Source organism: Rhinopithecus roxellana, chromosome 3, assembly GCF_007565055.1.
Source record: "Rhinopithecus roxellana isolate Shanxi Qingling chromosome 3, ASM756505v1, whole genome shotgun sequence".
NCBI lineage: Eukaryota > Metazoa > Chordata > Mammalia > Primates > Cercopithecidae > Rhinopithecus > Rhinopithecus roxellana.
In genome coordinates this window covers 113,447,752-113,466,305 of record NC_044551.1, presented here as the reverse complement: position 1 = coordinate 113,466,305, position 18,554 = coordinate 113,447,752, and the positions used below count along the sequence as shown (strand labels likewise).

The 18,554-nt window shown below is 39.5% G+C and overlaps 1 protein-coding gene across 1 annotated transcript in view; it reads right to left on the bottom strand.

The window, feature by feature from the left end:
- STK32A (serine/threonine kinase 32A) overlaps positions 1-18,554 on the bottom strand; it is a 151,318-nt gene that overhangs the window by 20,117 nt on the left and 112,647 nt on the right. Inside the window, exons 7-8 of the mRNA XM_010383381.2 lie at positions 16,471-16,560; positions 5,738-5,835 (exon numbers count right to left, since the gene is read on the bottom strand). Of these exons, the coding sequence (XP_010381683.1) occupies positions 5,738-5,835; positions 16,471-16,560 (188 nt within the window). The remainder of the gene's footprint in view (positions 1-5,737; positions 5,836-16,470; positions 16,561-18,554) is intronic.

Sequence of the window (18,554 nt, the reverse complement as noted above, 5' to 3'; positions counted from 1 at the left end):
TCTACAAAAAATATAAAAATTTTCCAGGCATGGTGGCATGTGCCTGTAATCCCAGCTACTTGGGGGGCTCAGGCAGGAGGGTTGATTGGGTAGAGGAGGGGAAGGTTGCAGTGGGCTGAGATTGCACCATTGCACTCCAGCCTGGGGGACAGAGCAAGACTCTCTCTGTCTCAAAAAAAAAAAAAGAAGTTAAATACTGTGAATAATACTAACCTATATAAGATACATACTTTACCTTTAATGAATTAACAGCCTAATAATATACAAGAGATAAAATATAAAAATTGATATACCTATAGATTTAATCCTTAAAAAGAAAATATTTAGGTGTTCTGAACTAGAAAGCTGTACATTTTATCCTATGAAATGAAAAAAAAAAGCTCAGCAAGGTAAAACATAGTTCTATTTTTGCTAAAACAACAAATCTGTCTATATCTATCTGTCTGAAGATAGAGTATCCTTATGAGAACAGAAACAAGTTGGAAGTGAATGTGACAAACTGCTAAGGTGGGAGTTAAAGGTCAAAGGAAGTTTAATTTCTTAATTGGAAATATTCTTTGCCTTAGAAACTATAGCTGATTTTCGCTTTCATTTTCGTGGTTTTCTATATTTTCTAATAATCTTAGATTCTGAAGATTCACAGGATACATAAAGTAAATAAATGTTTGCAAGAGATTCAGATCACTTTAGCTAGGGAGGTCAGAGGATATTTCCTTAGAGAAAGTGCTATTTTGTCATAGGTATGAATAGAATTTGAATATGAAGAGATCTAGAAAAACCTCCCCAACACAAACTGGAATAGTTTAATAGTGTGTCCTTTCTTAGAAATGACGAAAATACATTGGCTATAAAGATTTTGAAAAGCCCTGCAATCAAGACATATCCTGTATTAAAACTTCATTTAGTGATTTCCAACCTTAAACAGTGTGATTTTTAAAGAAGACCAAGGTTTGCCTTGGAAACTATCTTTATAGGCAAAGGAACAAGAGATTAAAAAACCCAAGAGATGCTTTGAGAAGAGAAAGAAGTTCTAAGCGGCCAAAATGAGTTCATGAGGGGTCAGAAATATACAAATGGAAGCAAAATCTGAAACGTTGACCTAATTCCGAAGAATACCCACCTAAGACATCTGAAGTTTGTTGCGGGGAGTGAAGGCTGGGGTGCAGATAAGGCTTGTGAAGGGTGTGTGTGTGTGTGTGTGTGTGTGTGTGTGTGTGTGTGTAGCACTGGGGAGCAACAGTACTTTCTTTTTCTTAACAGAAAAGGTCATATCTGTGCTTTAGAAAAATGAATTTGTCAATGTTGACATATCAGATCACAGGGAACTACCATAGAGGTAAAATAATACGGGAAGAAGAGAAACAATTTTCTTAGCAAAATTCTTTCCAGGCAGGCAAAAATACCTCTTTTAGATAGGTGATAGTTAAATACAATCCTAGGCATGTTTGAAGAGTAACAGGTAGTTGTTTGTTTGTTTGTTCGTTTCAACTCACTCCTCAGCTTTTGTTTTGCTAGGTGTGTCATAAAAGATGAGGGCAGAGCACAATCGCTTGGAACCCCAGAAGGAGCTAGCAAGGGGCTAACACAGAAGCAAAACCACAGAAGGTGAGTAAATTGGCTGGGGAGAAAAAATTAAGGGTGAAGTGGGAAAGAGCAGATATGTTCCTACTTTCAGGTAAGTGTATGATTCTCTTCTCTGTTTTCCCATAAAATGAAGAGTAGCGTTATCTACTTCTTCACTGGATTTGTTTAGAAACTTGAAAAAGAAGCCCATCAGGAGATAAAAACAGGTAGGATCTGAGGCTTCCTATGTAGGACTTACACATTTGGCTTACAAGGTTGATCCTTTCACATTAATTTAACTAACTCATCCAAATTTGAATATGCTTAAGAAATAGTGCTACAATGATTCCCTCAGGAAAGGCAGGAGTACCAACAATGAACTAATGAATGTTTGGGTGTAAAATGGACCCTGCAGAGTGAATGAAACAGATACAATTGTGAGATCCTCCTCTTTTTTTGCTTTAGAAATACTCATCTTTGATTTCCTGAGCAAGATAAAGCCATTGGACCTTGATGAGATAACCCCAACTTCTAACAACTGTTCTTAATGTGAATAGGTCAGTTACTCGGGAGACGGCATTTTTAATGCAGAAATCATGATGGTGTGTTGTGGAATCAAAGAAGAGCACTATTGACAGCAGCAGAAAGAATGACTCCAAGAAGTTAAGAGAGGAGAGCTGCAGTATCTGGATGATGACTTGAGATACCCAATTCCTTAGTTCTGTGGGATAAACAAGCTCCTAAAGTGAGGTCTTCAACTCTTTGGTGTTAGAGGAATCACTGATTTCATCCATCACTGGGACCTCGGAGTATACAACCTGTTATGGACTGAATGTATCCCCCACAAAGTTCCTAAATTGAATCCTAACCTTCAATATGATAGTATTTGGAGATAAAGCCCTTGGGAGGTAATTAGGGTTAGATTAGGTCATAAGGGTGGAGCCCTTAGGATAGCATTAGTGGCCTCATTATAAAAAGAAGAGAAAGAGATTTTCTCTCTCCCTGTCATGTGAGGGCAAGAAAAAAACTGTCTGCAAATCAGGAAGAAAGCCCTCACCAGAACCCAACCATGATGGCACGTTAATCTGACTTCTAGTCTCCGTAACTGAGAAAATAAATTTCTGTTGGCTAAGCCACCCATTCTGTGGCATTTTGTTAAGGCAGATATTGCAGACTAAAATTTTGGTATTGAGAATTGGGGTGCTGCTGGAACAAATGCCTTAAAATGTGGAAGTGACTTTGGAACTAGTTATTGAGCTGGAAGACTTTGGATGTATGCACTAGAAATATGGATATTAAGGGTGATTCTCGTGAGGTCTGACAGAAATGAGGAACATGTTATTGGAAACTGGAGGAAAGGTGATTCTTGTTATAAAGTGGCAAGGAGCTTGTCTGAACTGTGTTCTACTATTTTGCAGAAGGTAGAAATTGTGAGTGATGAAATGAGATATTTAGCTGAGATTTCTTTCTTTCTTTCTTTCTTTCTTTCTTTCTTTCTTTCTTTCTTTTTTTTTTTTTTTTTTTTTTTTTTTTTTTTTTATGGAGTTTCGCTCTCGTTGCCCAGGCTGGAGACAATGGTTGCTCACTGCAACATCTGCCTCCCAGGTTCAAGTGATTCTCCTGCCTCAGCCTCCCAAGTAGCTGGAATTACAGGCATCCACCACCACACCCAGCCAATTTTGTATTTTTAGTAGAGATGGGGTTTCTCCATGTTGGTCAGGTTGGACTCGAACTCCTGATCTCAGGTGATCCACCAGCCTCAGCCTTCTAAAATGCTGGGATTCTAGGCATGAGCCACTGCACCAGGCCAGCTGAGGAGATTTCTAAGCAAAACTTTGAAGGAGTAACTTGGTTCCTCCTGTCTGCTTATAGTGAAATGTGAAAGGGAATGTTTGAATTGGAGAAAAAATAATTAAGCAAAAAGCAACCAGAAATTGAAGATTTCTATCCATATTACAGAAAATGAGCAAGGCTGTTCGGAAGAGAACACTAGAGTGTAGCTGAACAATCAATTGATAGGCATAGAGGGCGTAGCTCATGAACTTAATTAGTTATCTCAACGGAAGCCAGAAACAAAGAAGGGATTATACTAGCAGATGCTGCCAGTTTGAATTTAAGGAGATAGAGAAGGTAGCATGGAATGAAGAAAGGCTGTCAGACTTCTTGGACTTTACAGGCTGGGACCGTAATGCTATCCAGCTGTGAACATGTGATATCCTTCAAGTAAAAGGAAGAAGGATCATGAAGGTGATTCAGAGATCATCAGGGCTGCCATTTCCATTATACGTCCAGAGTGCACTGGCTTGGGGAGCAGGGTTGCCTCCACCTCAGTTTCAAAGGGCAGGACCACCACCCAACAGAGCTGTGTAGACAGAGCCTTCACAGAGAGCCATGTGGGTAGTGCCTTTGTATAGAGCCACTTAAGCAAGTCCCCTCTCCCCATCGCCAGCCATGAGAGTGATGCTCCCATGCCCATGTAGATCTAGAGGGCAAACCAACAAACCAAAAAGATTATTCTCAAGTTTTAAGCCATAACAGAATTTGCTTTGATATGTTCTGGACTTGTTTAGGAGCTGATGCCCCTTCCTTCTTTCCCATTTCTCTTTTGAAATGTTGGAATGAGATTGTCTATCCCACAGCTATGGTACCATTGTATTTTGGAAGCACTTAACTTGCTTGTTTTTGTTTTTTGTTTTTTTAGTGATGGGGGCTCATCTGTAGCTCAGGCCTAGTGCAGTGGCAGGATCATGGCTCACTGCAGCCTCTACCTCCTGGGCTCAAGTGATCCTCCCACGTCAACCACCTGAGTAGCTGGGACCACAGGCATGCCCCACTATGCCTGGCTAATTAGAAAAACAAATGGTTTTTTACACACAGGGTCTCCCATGTTGCCCAGGCTGGATATTATATTCCTTGAGCTCCTAGGCTCAAGGAATCCTCCTGCCTCCTGCCTCTTAAAGTGTTGGGATTACAGGTATGAGTCAGTGCCTGGCCACTTGTCTGCTTTTATAGGTTCACAGCTGAGGAAAAATTTTGCCTTAGGATGAATCATACCTCGAGTCTCACCCGTACACAATTTCTATGATATTTAGATGAGATTTTGGACTTTAGAGTTGATACGGGAATAAGTTAAGACTTTTGGGACTGTTGAATGTATGTATTTTGCATATGAGAAGGACAAGAATATTGGAGGGGTCAAGGGTAGAGCGTCATGGACTGAATGTTTGTGTCCCACTCAAAATTCAGTTGAAGCCTTAACCCTCAATGTGATGGTATTTGGAAACAGAGCCTCTGAGAGGGAATAAGGGTTAGGTTAGTTTATGGGGGTAGGTCCCTCATGATGAGATTAGTGGACTTATAAGAAGACAAAGATCTCTCTCTGCCATGTGAGGACACAGGAAAAAGGCTGCTGTCTGCAAGCCAAAAAGAGACTTCACCATAACCCGACCATTCTGGCATCTTGATCTCGTACTTCTAACCTCCATAACTGAGAAAATAAATGTCTGTTATTTAAGCCGTCGTGTCTTTAGTATTTTATTACGGTAAGCAGAGATGACTAAGATATAACCTTAGGAGCGTATTTCCATTATGTAATAGTTTGCACAAATTGTATAAAATATGCTGCAGCATATTTGCTTTCTTTTCATCTCTTTTTTCCAGAAAAGAATTTCTTAGTTTGAGAAATGTTTCCTTTAAAAGGAAATGACTCTAATTTGTCACTGAACCCAGAACCCAGGAGCCAAGTGATAGAAATCCAACACGACAGAGCATGAATTGTGTTGTATCAATAATTCACACTAGCCTTGGTGAGGCATGTCTGAATTAGAGTCCTGTACTGTGACTGCAAAATGAACTTTATTTAAACAAACACAGATATTTACACAAGATATTTAGTGAGGTGTATTGATTTCCCCTCTTTGAGAGTTTATAATATCCATATTATTCCTTTACTTTTAACTGTGTAATTTAATGTTAATTGACTTGGTTGGTCCCATATGTGGGACAAATGAATTAACCTGTGTAGAAATCTCAAGGGGTATTATCAACATCACATGGCATAGCTGATTTCAGCTTTCAAGTGAACCGCTTGGTTCGTAGCAAACAATACATTCTTTCATTCTAAAATAGAACTTGCTGGAAAAATAACCAAAGAGGAAATGCAATACTACAGTACCCGGCCTCTCAGCAGTTCATATGCCGTCACTCCCAGGGACCACCAGTCAACAGCAAAGGAATAGCCTGCTCCTTTTCTGGAGCTGAACATCTCGGGTGCTGAAAAACACGAAAAATTAGACCAGTTTGATTCCCTGAGACGTTAATATTATATTTTCTCAACATGTTCCTCCAAAGGAGAATTACCAGGATGAAAAATATAAACACTTTGATGGATGTTTATCATCCATTGCTAGATTACTCTCAGCAGGCAAACATTTCTGATTTTCTAATCTCTCTCAGTAGCCTCATTCATCAGCCAACACACACAGGCACGCATAGGCCTTCGTGGGTAAACTCTTCTCTTACTTAGATCATGTACTGATTAAAATGTGGGTCCTATTGGGCCTCAAATATGTGGCTCACCCTAAAATCAAGAAGGCTAAGAAGATGTTATTTGTTTTGATTGGGAAGGTTTGAACTAAAGGATCTAAATTTTTATAACAGTTGCAGACAATGCTCCAAATTTGGTAGAGCATACATTGGACAATCTATCTATCACAGAGTCACCTGGAAGCAGCAAGGGACACACTTGCAACCATCTGTTGGAGACGAGGGAGGGAGAAAAGAGGGAGCGAGCATTCTGGAGAGTGTAAGGTTTTACAACAGCTGTGGGTTCTTTACACTTTGTAACTGTAGTTCTTTCAATTGATTCCAATGGAAGGCAGAGCTATAGTCAATTTTAGCCCCAGAGAGGACCCCCAAGTTATGCATTCTCTAAGCACTTTGACACACCATGAACCCTTTACTTACCCTTCTGCGAATAAACCTAACTCCTGAGGGATGTAATAGGGAGAATGAAGCACAAAGCAAAGGCAGGGAATGCTTCTGCATGCTTACCACTATATTCCTACTGTCTAGTACAGAACCTGGCATTCAGAATCACTGGAGAGAAATCTGTTGAATGAATGAACAAATCAATTGCTCAAGCAATAGTTGTGATCATTAGCTCTGCAGCTGTGCTGTCTGGCTTCAAATTCTACCTTCACTACTTATTGTGACCTTGAGAAAGTTGGCAGAGCCTGCGAAACAGCAAAATCAGAGCAATAAGGGAATCCTTCCTCTTTTTTTTTTCTTTTTTTTTTTTGAGACAGGGTCTCACTCCATTGTCCAGGCTGGATTGCAGTGATACAATCATGGCTCACTGCAGCCTCGACCTCCCAGACTCAAGTGATCCTCCAACCTTGGCCTCTCGAGTAGCTGGGACTACAGGTGGGTACCACCACAGCCGGTAAAATTTTTGTGTTTTTTGTAGAGACAGGGTCTTGCCATGTTGCCCAAGCTGGTCTTGAACTCCTGGGCTCAGGTGATCCACCTGCTTTGGCCTCCCAAAGTACTGGGATTACAGGTGTGAGCCACTGCACCCAGCCAATAAGGCAATCTTTATAGAGTTAGAAATCAACAGTGATAATCCATATCCAAGTCTCAGTATGGCGCCTAGCACTTATAAAGTGCTCAGAAACATTGGGTATGCTTCTAGAGAGGCAAACATTCATAATAATTGGCCTAGTTGAAAGACACGTATGACTGATCCCAAGCCTGCTGTATAAAGTGCTGGTTCTGGGCAAAGGAAACTGGTATGACATGGGTCCTGCACACACAGGTTTGCCCTACCTAGTGCACTCATGTTCTTTTTAAGTAAAATCCTGTGGACGACATCCAAGTAGAGAGGTAGAGTGTTTACATCCCAATGCCCAAGACTGGCCCTGACTATAAGAGCTTGATGCAGCAGGAATAAGTAGGGCTATTTCCCTAGTGCATTCACCTCTCATGCATCACCGCATCCTTTCTGCAAGTTACAGCTCCCAATGCAATTTGGGAGATAATGGCTCTTACCACACACTACTCCCACAGACAAGATGGACTATATTTCTGCTTCCCCTTCTCAGTATCTCACAACAAGTCATATCAGATAGTCCCCAGGTGACGGGTGACAGACATATCACTTAGAGAAGTTACAAAGAACTTTGAGGGATAATCAGAGCCACTGTGCTAAGAAAATGCCTATAGAATAAACATTACTCTAAAAAGGTATGTATCTGTCATATTGGATTATCCTTGGGGTTTACGAGAATATTCTTTTCACTTTCTTTCTTTATTCCAGCGTTATTTATCCAGTATTCTTTTTTATCCTCTTCTACCTGGTCTATTTTCAGGCATGAAAACATTTTAATACACATTTATTCATTCAGCAAATATTCATGGTATGCAAGGCATTGAAGCATTTTTGTGGAACATTAAGAAGAAACTTTATGACAACATACAAAAACATAACAGGTGAGTAATTCTTTGAGCCCTCAAATAGCTGAGAAACCAGAGCAGGAAGATATTGAAGGGCTTTCACCAACCCTTCAAGAAGATTCCCTGCACCTAAGAGAGTACTAAGAGAGTTGGAGAAGGGCTGTGTCCTTCAAAAAAGCCACTGAGTATTTTGTTTGGTATTGTTCCTTAAGTATTTCCATACATACATTCAGAAAAGTAAATAAAACACTGCAGAATTTAACAAACAGTTATAAGCAAATGTCCATATAACCATAATACAGATCAAGAAATAGAGTCTTGTCGCCATCACTTTGTCCTAGTCTGTTCATAACCCTAGAAGTCACTGTGCTAAATTTTATGTTAATAATTTTCTTGTTTTTCTATATAGATCAATCTCTATGTACATATTTTTAGACAATAGTTTAGCTTTGCCTATCTTATATAGCTCCCAGAAACTGTGGATAAATTGGCTAGCTACCTATTTATTTGTTTCAGTGCTTTATAATAAAGGAGACATCAACAAAACAAAACAAAAAATCTGTTCCTTGTATTCTATAAAATTCCATTAAATTAAATCCTATTAAATCAAATCGTATTCCTTGTATTCTTTGGTGTCTTACTTTTCTTTTTTTTTTTTTTTTTTGAGACGGAGTCTCGCTCTGTCGCCCAGGCTGGAGTGCAGTGGCGCGATCTCGGCTCACTGCAAGCTCCGCCCCCCGGGTTCACGCCATTCTCCTGCCTCAGCCTCCTGAGTAGCTGGGACTACAGGCGCCCGCCACCGCGCCCGGCTAATTTTTTGTATTTTTTTTAGTAGAGACGGGGTTTCACCATGGTCTCGATCTCCTGACCTTGTGATCCGCCCGTCTCGGCCTCCCAAAGTGCTGGGATTACAGGCGTGAGCCACCACGCCCGGCCGGTGTCTTACTTTTCTTACTCAATGTTATGCGTATAAGATTTATCCAAGTTGCTCCATGTAGTTAAGTTTGTTCACTTTTAGTGCTATATGAATATACTGCAATTTACCTATTTATCCCATTGTTGATAGCCATTTGGGTTATTTTCAGTTTGGGACTATTGTGAACAATGCACATTCCTATACATGTAAGACTCCTATAAGTGCATATCTCTTTAGAGTTCATTCCTGGCAGGGGAACTGTTGGTGATAGGAATGTGTATCTTTTCTGTGTACTAGAGAACACCAAACTGTTTCCCAAAGTGGTGTATAAATTCACATTATGACCAGTATTAGATCAGGGTTCCTTTTGCTGAACATCCTTACCCACACTTGGGAATAACTGACCCTTTATTGCCAATCTGGGGAGTGTGTAATAGTATTTCACTGTGGTTTAAATTGGCATTGTCTTGTTTACTAATAAGCTTGACACATTTTAATAGGTTTATTAGATATTTGGATTTCCATCATTTGGTTTTCAGATTTTTTAAAAACATGGATATTAAATTTTGGCCAGGACATAAAGAAAGGGACCCAACGCTAATCTATACATGTAATGGAATTAATTCATGGAACTTCACAAAAATGATCCTAAATTTCATCTACAAGAAAAAAAATTGTGGAAGTAATATTTTTGGGAAAGAATGAAGAGAGAGTCCTGCATCCCATGTATTAACCTATAAAGCTAAAGGTTTGAAATCTACAGAATATAGATGTTAGTACAAAAATGTATTTAGTTTATGATGAACATATTTCAAATTAGTATGGAAAGGGACTTATTTAATACATGGTCTCAAAACAATTATTTAATAATCATACAAAAATAAAGTCAGATCCTTGCCACATATGTTCAGTCAAAATAATATACAGCAGAGTTAAGTAAAAAAAAATGAAAGCATAATCAGAATAAAACTATTAAGAAAACACATCTAAAATCTGGTAAGAAGGCCTTGCTAAGAATAGCATCAAACTTAGAAAACATAAAGTAAAAAGATAAGTGGCTTGATAATATTTTTAGCAAGCTTTTCGTGTCAAAAATAGGTCATAAAACAACAAATTAAAAATGAGAAATTATATTTGTAATGAAATGTACAACAAATATGATACACTAGGATTTCATATTCCAAATATACAAAAGGTAAGAATTATTTATATAATTAATAAGAACTATTGGAATAGGATAAAAGTATTAACACCTTAATAGAAAAGGAGCAAATAATTTGAACAGGCAATTGACAAAAGAAGTCAAAGAAATACTGTGATGATATTATAATGTCATATCATTATTACTTATCTTTTTTGGGACAATTAAAGATATTGATAGTGTAGCACTGATGAGAATGCAGGGAAATGAATATCTTCAGACACTTCCAGAGCAAGTACAAATCGATATGAATTTTCAGAACAGAAATGTATTTTTTTTTTTTTTTTTTTTTTTTTTTTTTTTTTTTTTTTTTTTTTTTTTTTGAGACGGAGTCTCGCTCTGTCGCCCAGGCTGGAGTGCAGTGGCCGGATCTCAGCTCACTGCAAGCTCCGCCTCCCGGGTTTACGCCATTCTCCTGCCTCAGCCTCCCGAGTAGCTGGGACTACAGGCGCCCGCCACCTCGCCCGGCTAGTTTTTTTTTGTATTTTTTAGTAGAGACGGGGTTTCACCATGTTAGCCAGGATGGTCTCGATCTCCTGACCTCGTGATCCGCCCGTCTCGGCCTCCCAAAGTGCTGGGATTACAGGCTTGAGCCACCGCGCCCGGCCAGAACAGAAATGTATTAACATGTAAAGCCTTTGACCAGAAATTATTTTGCTCTTTTAATTAATCAAATTAATTAATTAAGAAATAAAAATTGCATATATTGTATACAACACTATGTTTTGAAATAAATACATTGTAGAATGGCTGAATAGAGCTAACTAACATGTGCATTACCTCACATTACCCACATTACCATTTTCTGTGGTGAGAGCACAAAATTTTCTTTGAGTAATCCTCAGTAAGAGAACACACTATTATTTTTGAATGAAAATTTATCACAAAGAAATAAGTAAGTTCCAGGACATAATTCTGCTAAGAGGATTTTTACTACAAATTTAAATGTACAGGTTGAGTATCCCCTATCTGAAATACTTGGGACCAGATGTGTTCTGCATTTCATTTTTTTTTTTTTCGGATTTTGAAATATTTGCACTACACTGGTTGACCATCTCAAATCCCCAAATCAATCCAAAATACTCCAATGAGCATTTCCTTAGAGCGTCATGTTGGCATTCAAAATATTTTGGATTTTGGAGCATTTTGGATTTGGGATTTTTGGATTTGGGATGCTCTACCTGTATTTCAAAATGAGCAACAACCTAATATTCAACAGTAAAAAACTGATTAAGAGAAGTGAGTTTCCATTTTTAGCAGAGGCATGTTTATTGACATGAACAAAGGGATAGTATTGCAGCACGTAAAGAGTTAGGGCTCTGGCATCAGACCCCTATGACTGTCTCCAGCTTCACATTCAACAAGATTCTTAACCTTTCAGTCTGCTAATTTCTGAAGTGAGAACAATATATACTATAACAATAGTACTATATATACAATATACAATAATTATATGTTAATATATTATACTGTAACAAAACTGTAATGATAGTACTGGTCCCACAGAATTGTTTTTAGTTTAAATGACATAATGCATGCAGTTAGAACGGTGCTTAACATTTAGGAAGAGCTCAGCAATGTCAGCCATTCTACCTTCATCATTTGTCACATCATCATCCACGTCTCAGGCACTGCATGCTTCTAGACTTGGGTTTAATTTCATGCTCTGCCAATCACTTGCTGTGTGATTATGATCACATGACTTACTCTCTCTCTAGGCCTGATTTTTTTTTAACTTATAAAATCAAAACAATAGTAAAACCTATTTTATGGAGTTGAGAGTTTAATAATAAATGTTAAAAACTTAGCAAAGTGCTTGGAACAATAAATGTTCAATATATGATGCTATCATTATTATTACATTATAAAATGAAAATTCAGGTTACATTTAGCATGATCAAATATTTTAAAAACATAAACAGTGTGTGTTTGTGCTTAGGAAAAAAGGTCTGGAAATAAACCATAAATATCTATTGGCAAAGGGATTAATTTACTTACCTTTTGCTTACTAGTCCATAGTGAACTTATTTTATATACATATACACACACACACACATGCACATACATATACATATATATACATACATATATATATAATTTGGAGGAGAGTGTTTTAATTGGTTAACTCTAAGTAATCTGGATTATATTCACACAGACAAAGGAGAAGACAGAAGGAATAATGGAGGGACCAGAGGGAGCACAGAGGTAGAAGACAATGAATTGTAAAAAGCAAAACTTCCTTGCTGGATCGAAGGTGGTGAAGAACTGGTATACTGTCTTATTATTTACAGAGCTATGGAACTGATTTAAAATATGCTTAGCATCTTGTGTTAGTAGATGAATATTTCTCTAATCTTCATTCAGTATTTTGGTTAGTTATCTTTCTTTTTAGAATTATTTTTGTTCTTTCTGGTGAATTGCTACTTAGTATCCTATGGAAGCACTATAAAATGGGTGCTGATAGATTTGGTAGATTCTACCAAATCATTGGGAGCATAATTTTTAAAAAGAGACAGCAGACTTCTACTTACAATACCTCTGCAAAAGACTCCTATTCAAAAGGTGGAGTGTGGCAATCACATAATCATTTTGGAATAAGGCAAGAAACATTTGCAATATGTTAGCCTAACTAAGTTGACTCAGAACCATTTAAAAACCACAGATAAAAATATTTACAAATACACATTTTTATTTATTGCTAATCTTCCTTTTAAGAAAAAGCTTGATTTCTCAAATCATACAGAGCTTGATTTAAATCCAGACTTTTCAGTTATTAACCATGTGATCTTGGCCAAATTATTTAGCTTCTGATTTTTCTCATTATAAAATAGTGATAAGTATAGTCTACCCCATAGGGCTGCTGAGAAAAATAAATGAATAAATAAATGTAAAACATTTAACACCGTGTCTGGTCCGGGGAAAGATTTCAAGAAATATTTGTCATTGTTAATTACAAGGGTAAAAGTGGAAGGTGCACGGAATTTTTCCTAGATTCCAATTCCCTAGTTCTATCTTGTGAGAAGACTAGAAATGCTAACTTTGAAAAAATTACATTATACAGATATTATACTTAAAACCACTGGGGAGAGGAAAGAAAGGTGGCCTCCTCGTACTTCTCTCACCATGGAAACCAACCCTGGAAACCCACATGCACATTTTCTGATTTGGCTCCAAGAAAATAGCCCTTAATATGGAAACCCAGGAAACCTGGAGAATAAACTCATCAGAGCAGCAGGCTTGGATATGCTTTTTTATCATCTGAGTACCACAGGTTTTAGGCAGAAAATAGGCTGAATTATATGTGTCCATTATTTTAGAAGTGACAAAAGAGATTTATTCCCCCCACTGCTAATTGGAAGCCATGAAATTTGCAGTTGTTCAAGTATTATAGAAAATAAGGCTCATTTTTTTTTTCTCATAGATTTCTGTTGGAAAGTGAGGTGGCTCTGCATGTAGCGGGTTCTCTTTTCCTCTCTCTCTCTCTCTTTAGTTACATGGGGGAAGAGAATGAAATACTAAAAGAAAATGGCATTGCTCTTGTCCTTGATTTCAAGTTAAAATATTTTGCCTTTGAATTACTCTGACCATATCTAGCTGATACAATTCATTCCACCCCTGACTTAATTCCACCAGTTGAAACAGCAATATTACCTGCTTTAAGCATCTTAACTAATTAGGGTAAAGCATGAGTAGTTGTTGTTGTTATTGTTGTTGGTTTGTTCTTTTGAGATGGAGTCTCGCTCTGTCGCCAGGCTGCAGTGACTCAATCTCGGCTCACTGCAATCTCTGCCTCCAGGGTTCAAACGATTCTCCTGCCTCAGCCTCCCGAGTAGCTGTGACTACAGATGCACGCCACCATGCCCATCTAATTTATGTATTTTTAGTAGAGACGGGGTTTCACCATGTTGGCCAGGATGGTCTCAATCTCTTGACCTCATGATCCGCCCGCCTTGGTCTCCCAAAGTGCTGGGATCACAGGCATGAGCCACCGTGCCCCGCCAAGCATGAGTAGTTTTTAGTCTATCATCTGACAGCAACTGTGCAGTGTCTAACTCCCTGTTTTTGCTGGATAAGGAGCTTGCCTAATGACAGCTCAGTCTGTTACCTAGTAAGTTTTAGTCCTATTTGCTTATTACATTTACTTTAGATGCTTTACAATTCAGTTCTGTGAATTTTAAAACTATTCTCATATCTGATTCAAAGCTCCTTCACCCACTCTGCTGGACTGGTTTCAGCCACCCTGGAATGGAGGTGGAGGACTGATCTGGCTCTCACACACGTCCTTCTACCTTTTCCTAGAAAGCACTATTTGTTTTAGGACATGAAAGAAGGGTAATAGAGGCAGGGAGGTCCTCACACATGTGCTACCCATGCAGAGTAATCTCTCTTTAGGGGTCTGTGGCAGAAGTTGTGAATCCTAGCTACACAGAGGAATTATGCTAAGAGCTTTAAACCACCTTATGCCTAGGCTCCACTCAGTAATTCTGATATGTTGAGCTCTACTGGGACTTGTGGTGTTTTCAGGAAGTCACACTGACAGGAGCCTCCCTCCCTTCCAGGCTATACTCCTGGGCATTGGAGGGTCCCATGTGAAGCGGGATCACAGCCTATAGCTAATCCACCTCCCTTCTCCCCAGCACAGTCACATTCACTGCATACCTGTCTCTTGCTGCTATGATCCCCAGAAAGACTAGCCCCCAAACTCATCAACCTTCCATGGCCAACCAGGCTGTGTTAACTCCAGGACCAGTCAGCAAGTCCGGTAACTACACAAATATCTAACCAAGAATGAAATTCCAGGTACCTCTTCTTGCAGTCACTCTAACAATTTACAGATAATTCTTTTGAGATCTGACTCACTTGCCTTAGGAGCAACCACAGGGAGAAGGGAGGGAGAACTCCCTCTTTCTGAACACTGTGTGCCCCTCAAGGGCACTAGCTCTCTCCTTACGTTGTTGGGGCTGGACAGGAGGTAAAGCTAGTTCTGCTAAAAACTAGTTCTGGTGTCTATGTAGAGATGGCTGCTCCCAACAGGTGAACTTAGAGTTTGTAGTTGATTTGTTACCACAACTAAACGTGAAACCAACTGACAATTTTGCATCTAACACTATCTTTTTGGTCACCCCTTAGTAAATGCTGAATCGTCAAGGCGAAAACAAGTTCCTCACCTCGCTACACACAAGATACTACAAAGATTTAAACTTTCTGAGGCAGAATTTCCTCACCTTTATTCATTTTTTTAAACTAATTTATTTGTTTTTAGAGACAGTGTCTCACTCTATCACCCAGGCTGGAGTACAGTGGCATGATCATAGCTCACTGCAGCCTCCAACTCCTGGACTCAAGCAATCCTCCTGCCTTGGCTTCTAAAGCAGCTGGGACCACAGATGCATGCCAGCATCCAGCTCCAGAATTTCCTTATCTTCGAAAAGAAGAATTCATGGGATTGTTATGGCACTACAAGTAAATCTAAAATTACAGCTGGGAATGCATTTTGCAAAGTTTATAGCTCCATGCATGTAATGCAGTATTATGTAAATAATGGTTAAAATAATACTTTGCCACTTATTGCCATTCTGCTTATTACTGTTTCCTACTTCCTTGTCTTTTTCTTGGTTTTTGGTTTTTTTTTTCTTTTTTTTGAGATGAAGTCTCACTCTGTCGCCAGGCTGGAGTGCAATGACACAATCTCGGCTCACTGCAACCTCCGCCTCCCAGGTTCAAGCACTTCTCCTGCCTCAGCCTCCCAAGTAGCTGGGACTACAGGCGTGTGCTACCATGCCTAGCTAATTTCTGTGTTTTTAATAGAGATGGGGTTTCACCATGTTGGCCAGGATGATCTCAATCTCTTGACCTCATGATCCGCCCACCTCAGCCTCCCAAAGTGCTGGGATTACAGGCATGAGCCACTGCACCCGGCCTTGTTTGGTTCTTTTTTTTTTTTTTTATATAAATCTGCTCCCACTAGAATGTAAGCTCCAGGAGCTGAAGACCTTGTCTGTGTTGCTTTCTACAGGGTCACCGGCATATGAAACAGTGCTAAGCACACAGAGACAGTTAGTAGGTGTTTATAGAATTAGTTAATATTTTTGTTAGGAAGTGGGTACAAATGGTCTTCCTTGACTCATGAAATAAGTTTTCAAAATGTAATCAATGGTCCTTTCCTATCAAAATCATTTCGGGTGCTTGCTAGTGGAGAAGACCCATGAAATCAGAAGCTCCACAGGTAAAGTCAGACAGGAACTTATCAGTTCTAGCTGCAAGTCCCAGATGATTTCACCTATAATAGATGGTGTTTACAGGAATGTAAAACAAAAGCCACTCATGAAACCCATACCCATGTAAGGCTTGGTGCCAGCCATGGTGGTAATCTGTGTCTCCCTGGGCAGCATCGCAGCAATGTTGAAATCTGTGATGTGCACGTGCCCTGCAGAGAGAGAAGAACCACACAGAAAGTTAAGTTCCATTCAACCCAGTGGCACAATCATGCTTTTAACTGAAAGCACCCAATTAGTCTGTTAATTCTTGTAGGCTAGTTGCAGTCCATCTCAAGGCCAATATGGTCTTAAACCAGCAATTCTCCATTTCATGATATGCAGTGATTAGTCTCTGTAAGTCTGGAGTTCAGCCTCAGAAAGTTTTACCCTTAGTAGTTAAGAATTTGTGGTTAGGTAATTCTAGTTAGGCATATTTTGTCTGTTGGTGACATTTTAAGTTGGTTTAGCCTATGAATATTATGAAGGAGACAGCCAAAAGATACTCAAAGTATCATGTTTCCAAACATCTCTTACGGGATTATTTTTTTTAAAGACTCAAACAGGCTGGGCACGGTGGCTCACCCCTGTAATCATAGCACTTTGGAAGGCTGAGGTGGGTGGATCACTTGAGGTCAGGAGTTCGAGACCAGCCTGGCCAAAATGGTGAAACCCCGTCTCTACTAAAAATAAAAAATAAAAAATTAGCCTGGCGTGGTGGTGGGTGCCTGTAATCTCAGCTACTTGGGAGGCTGAGGCAGGAGAATCACTTGAACCTGGGAGGCAGAAGTTGCAGTGAGCTGAGATCACACCACTGCACTCCTGCCTGGGTGACAGAATGAGACTCCATCTCAAAAAAAAAAAAAGAAAAGAAAAGAAAAGAAAAGTAAGAGGCAAATATTATTACTACAAAACTGGCATGAATATGGATACAAATATTTATTTCCTAGCCAAGAAAGCATCCGTTTTCTCCAAGTTTTTCTAAAATATTTTTGTATATGTTTTTTGTCTGATACTTCAGGTTGGCCTCATCAGTCTCCAACAAAATAACTGTTATCAAGGGATGGGGGGGCGGTGGGGGGCGGGTGGGAGATCAACTTTAGTTTTTTTTTTTAATGTAATGTAATTTTTGGCTGGGCGCGGTGGCTCACACCTATAATCCCAGCACTTTGGGAGGCCGAGGCGGGCGGATCACGAGGTCAGGAGATTGAGACCATCCTGGCTAACACGGTGAAACCCCGTGTCTACTAAAAATACAAAAAATTAGCCGGGCGTGGTGGCAGGCGCCAGTAGTCCCAGCTACTCGGGAGGCTGAGGCAGGATAATGGCGTGAACCCGGGAGGTGGAGCTTGCACTGAGCCAAGATCATGCCACTACTCTCCAGACGGGGCGACAGAGCGAGACTCCGTCTCAAAAAATAAAAATAAAAATAATTTAATTTAATTTAAATTTTTTTTTTTTTTTTTTTTTTTTTTTTGAGATGGAGTCTCACTCTGTTGCCAGGCTGGAGTGTCATGGTGTGATCTGGGCTCACTGCAAGCTCTGCCTCCTGGGTTCAAGTGATTCTTCTGCCTCAACCTCTGAAGTAGCTGGGATTACAGGCATGCACAACCATGCCCAACTAATTTTTTTATTTTTAGTGGAGACGGGATTTCACTATGTTGGCCAGGGTGTTCTACGATTTCCTGACCTCGTGATCTGCTTGCCTCAGCCTCCAAAAGTGTTGGGATTACAGGTGTGAGCCGCTGCGCCCGGCCAATGAGTTTCATTTTTAAAGGGATTCTATAAAGAGCACTAGACCGGGAGCCGGGAGGCCTGGGTTCTGCCTTGAACTCTGCCTCTAACACATAGTAGACTTTAAGTCCTTTTCCAAGGTGGATCTAAATTTTCCTTTATATAAAAAAAGAAGTGGTAGACTAAATGATCTCTAGGGTCTGTCTCAGCTTTAACACCCAAAGCAATATAGTGTGGGTCTAATACTTGTATTTGGCGGGTAACACACTCTATGAGGTACTCTAGGGTCCCTGCATTTACAGCTAGAGTGAACAAAAGGGCAGTGCCCAAAGCTCAGGCAGACAAGCCTATTATGTTAGCTGTTGGCATGATAGTCATCTGCTTCAGAGAATCTTGAAGTGTTGGCATTTCCATTTACATGTGTCTGTGGTTT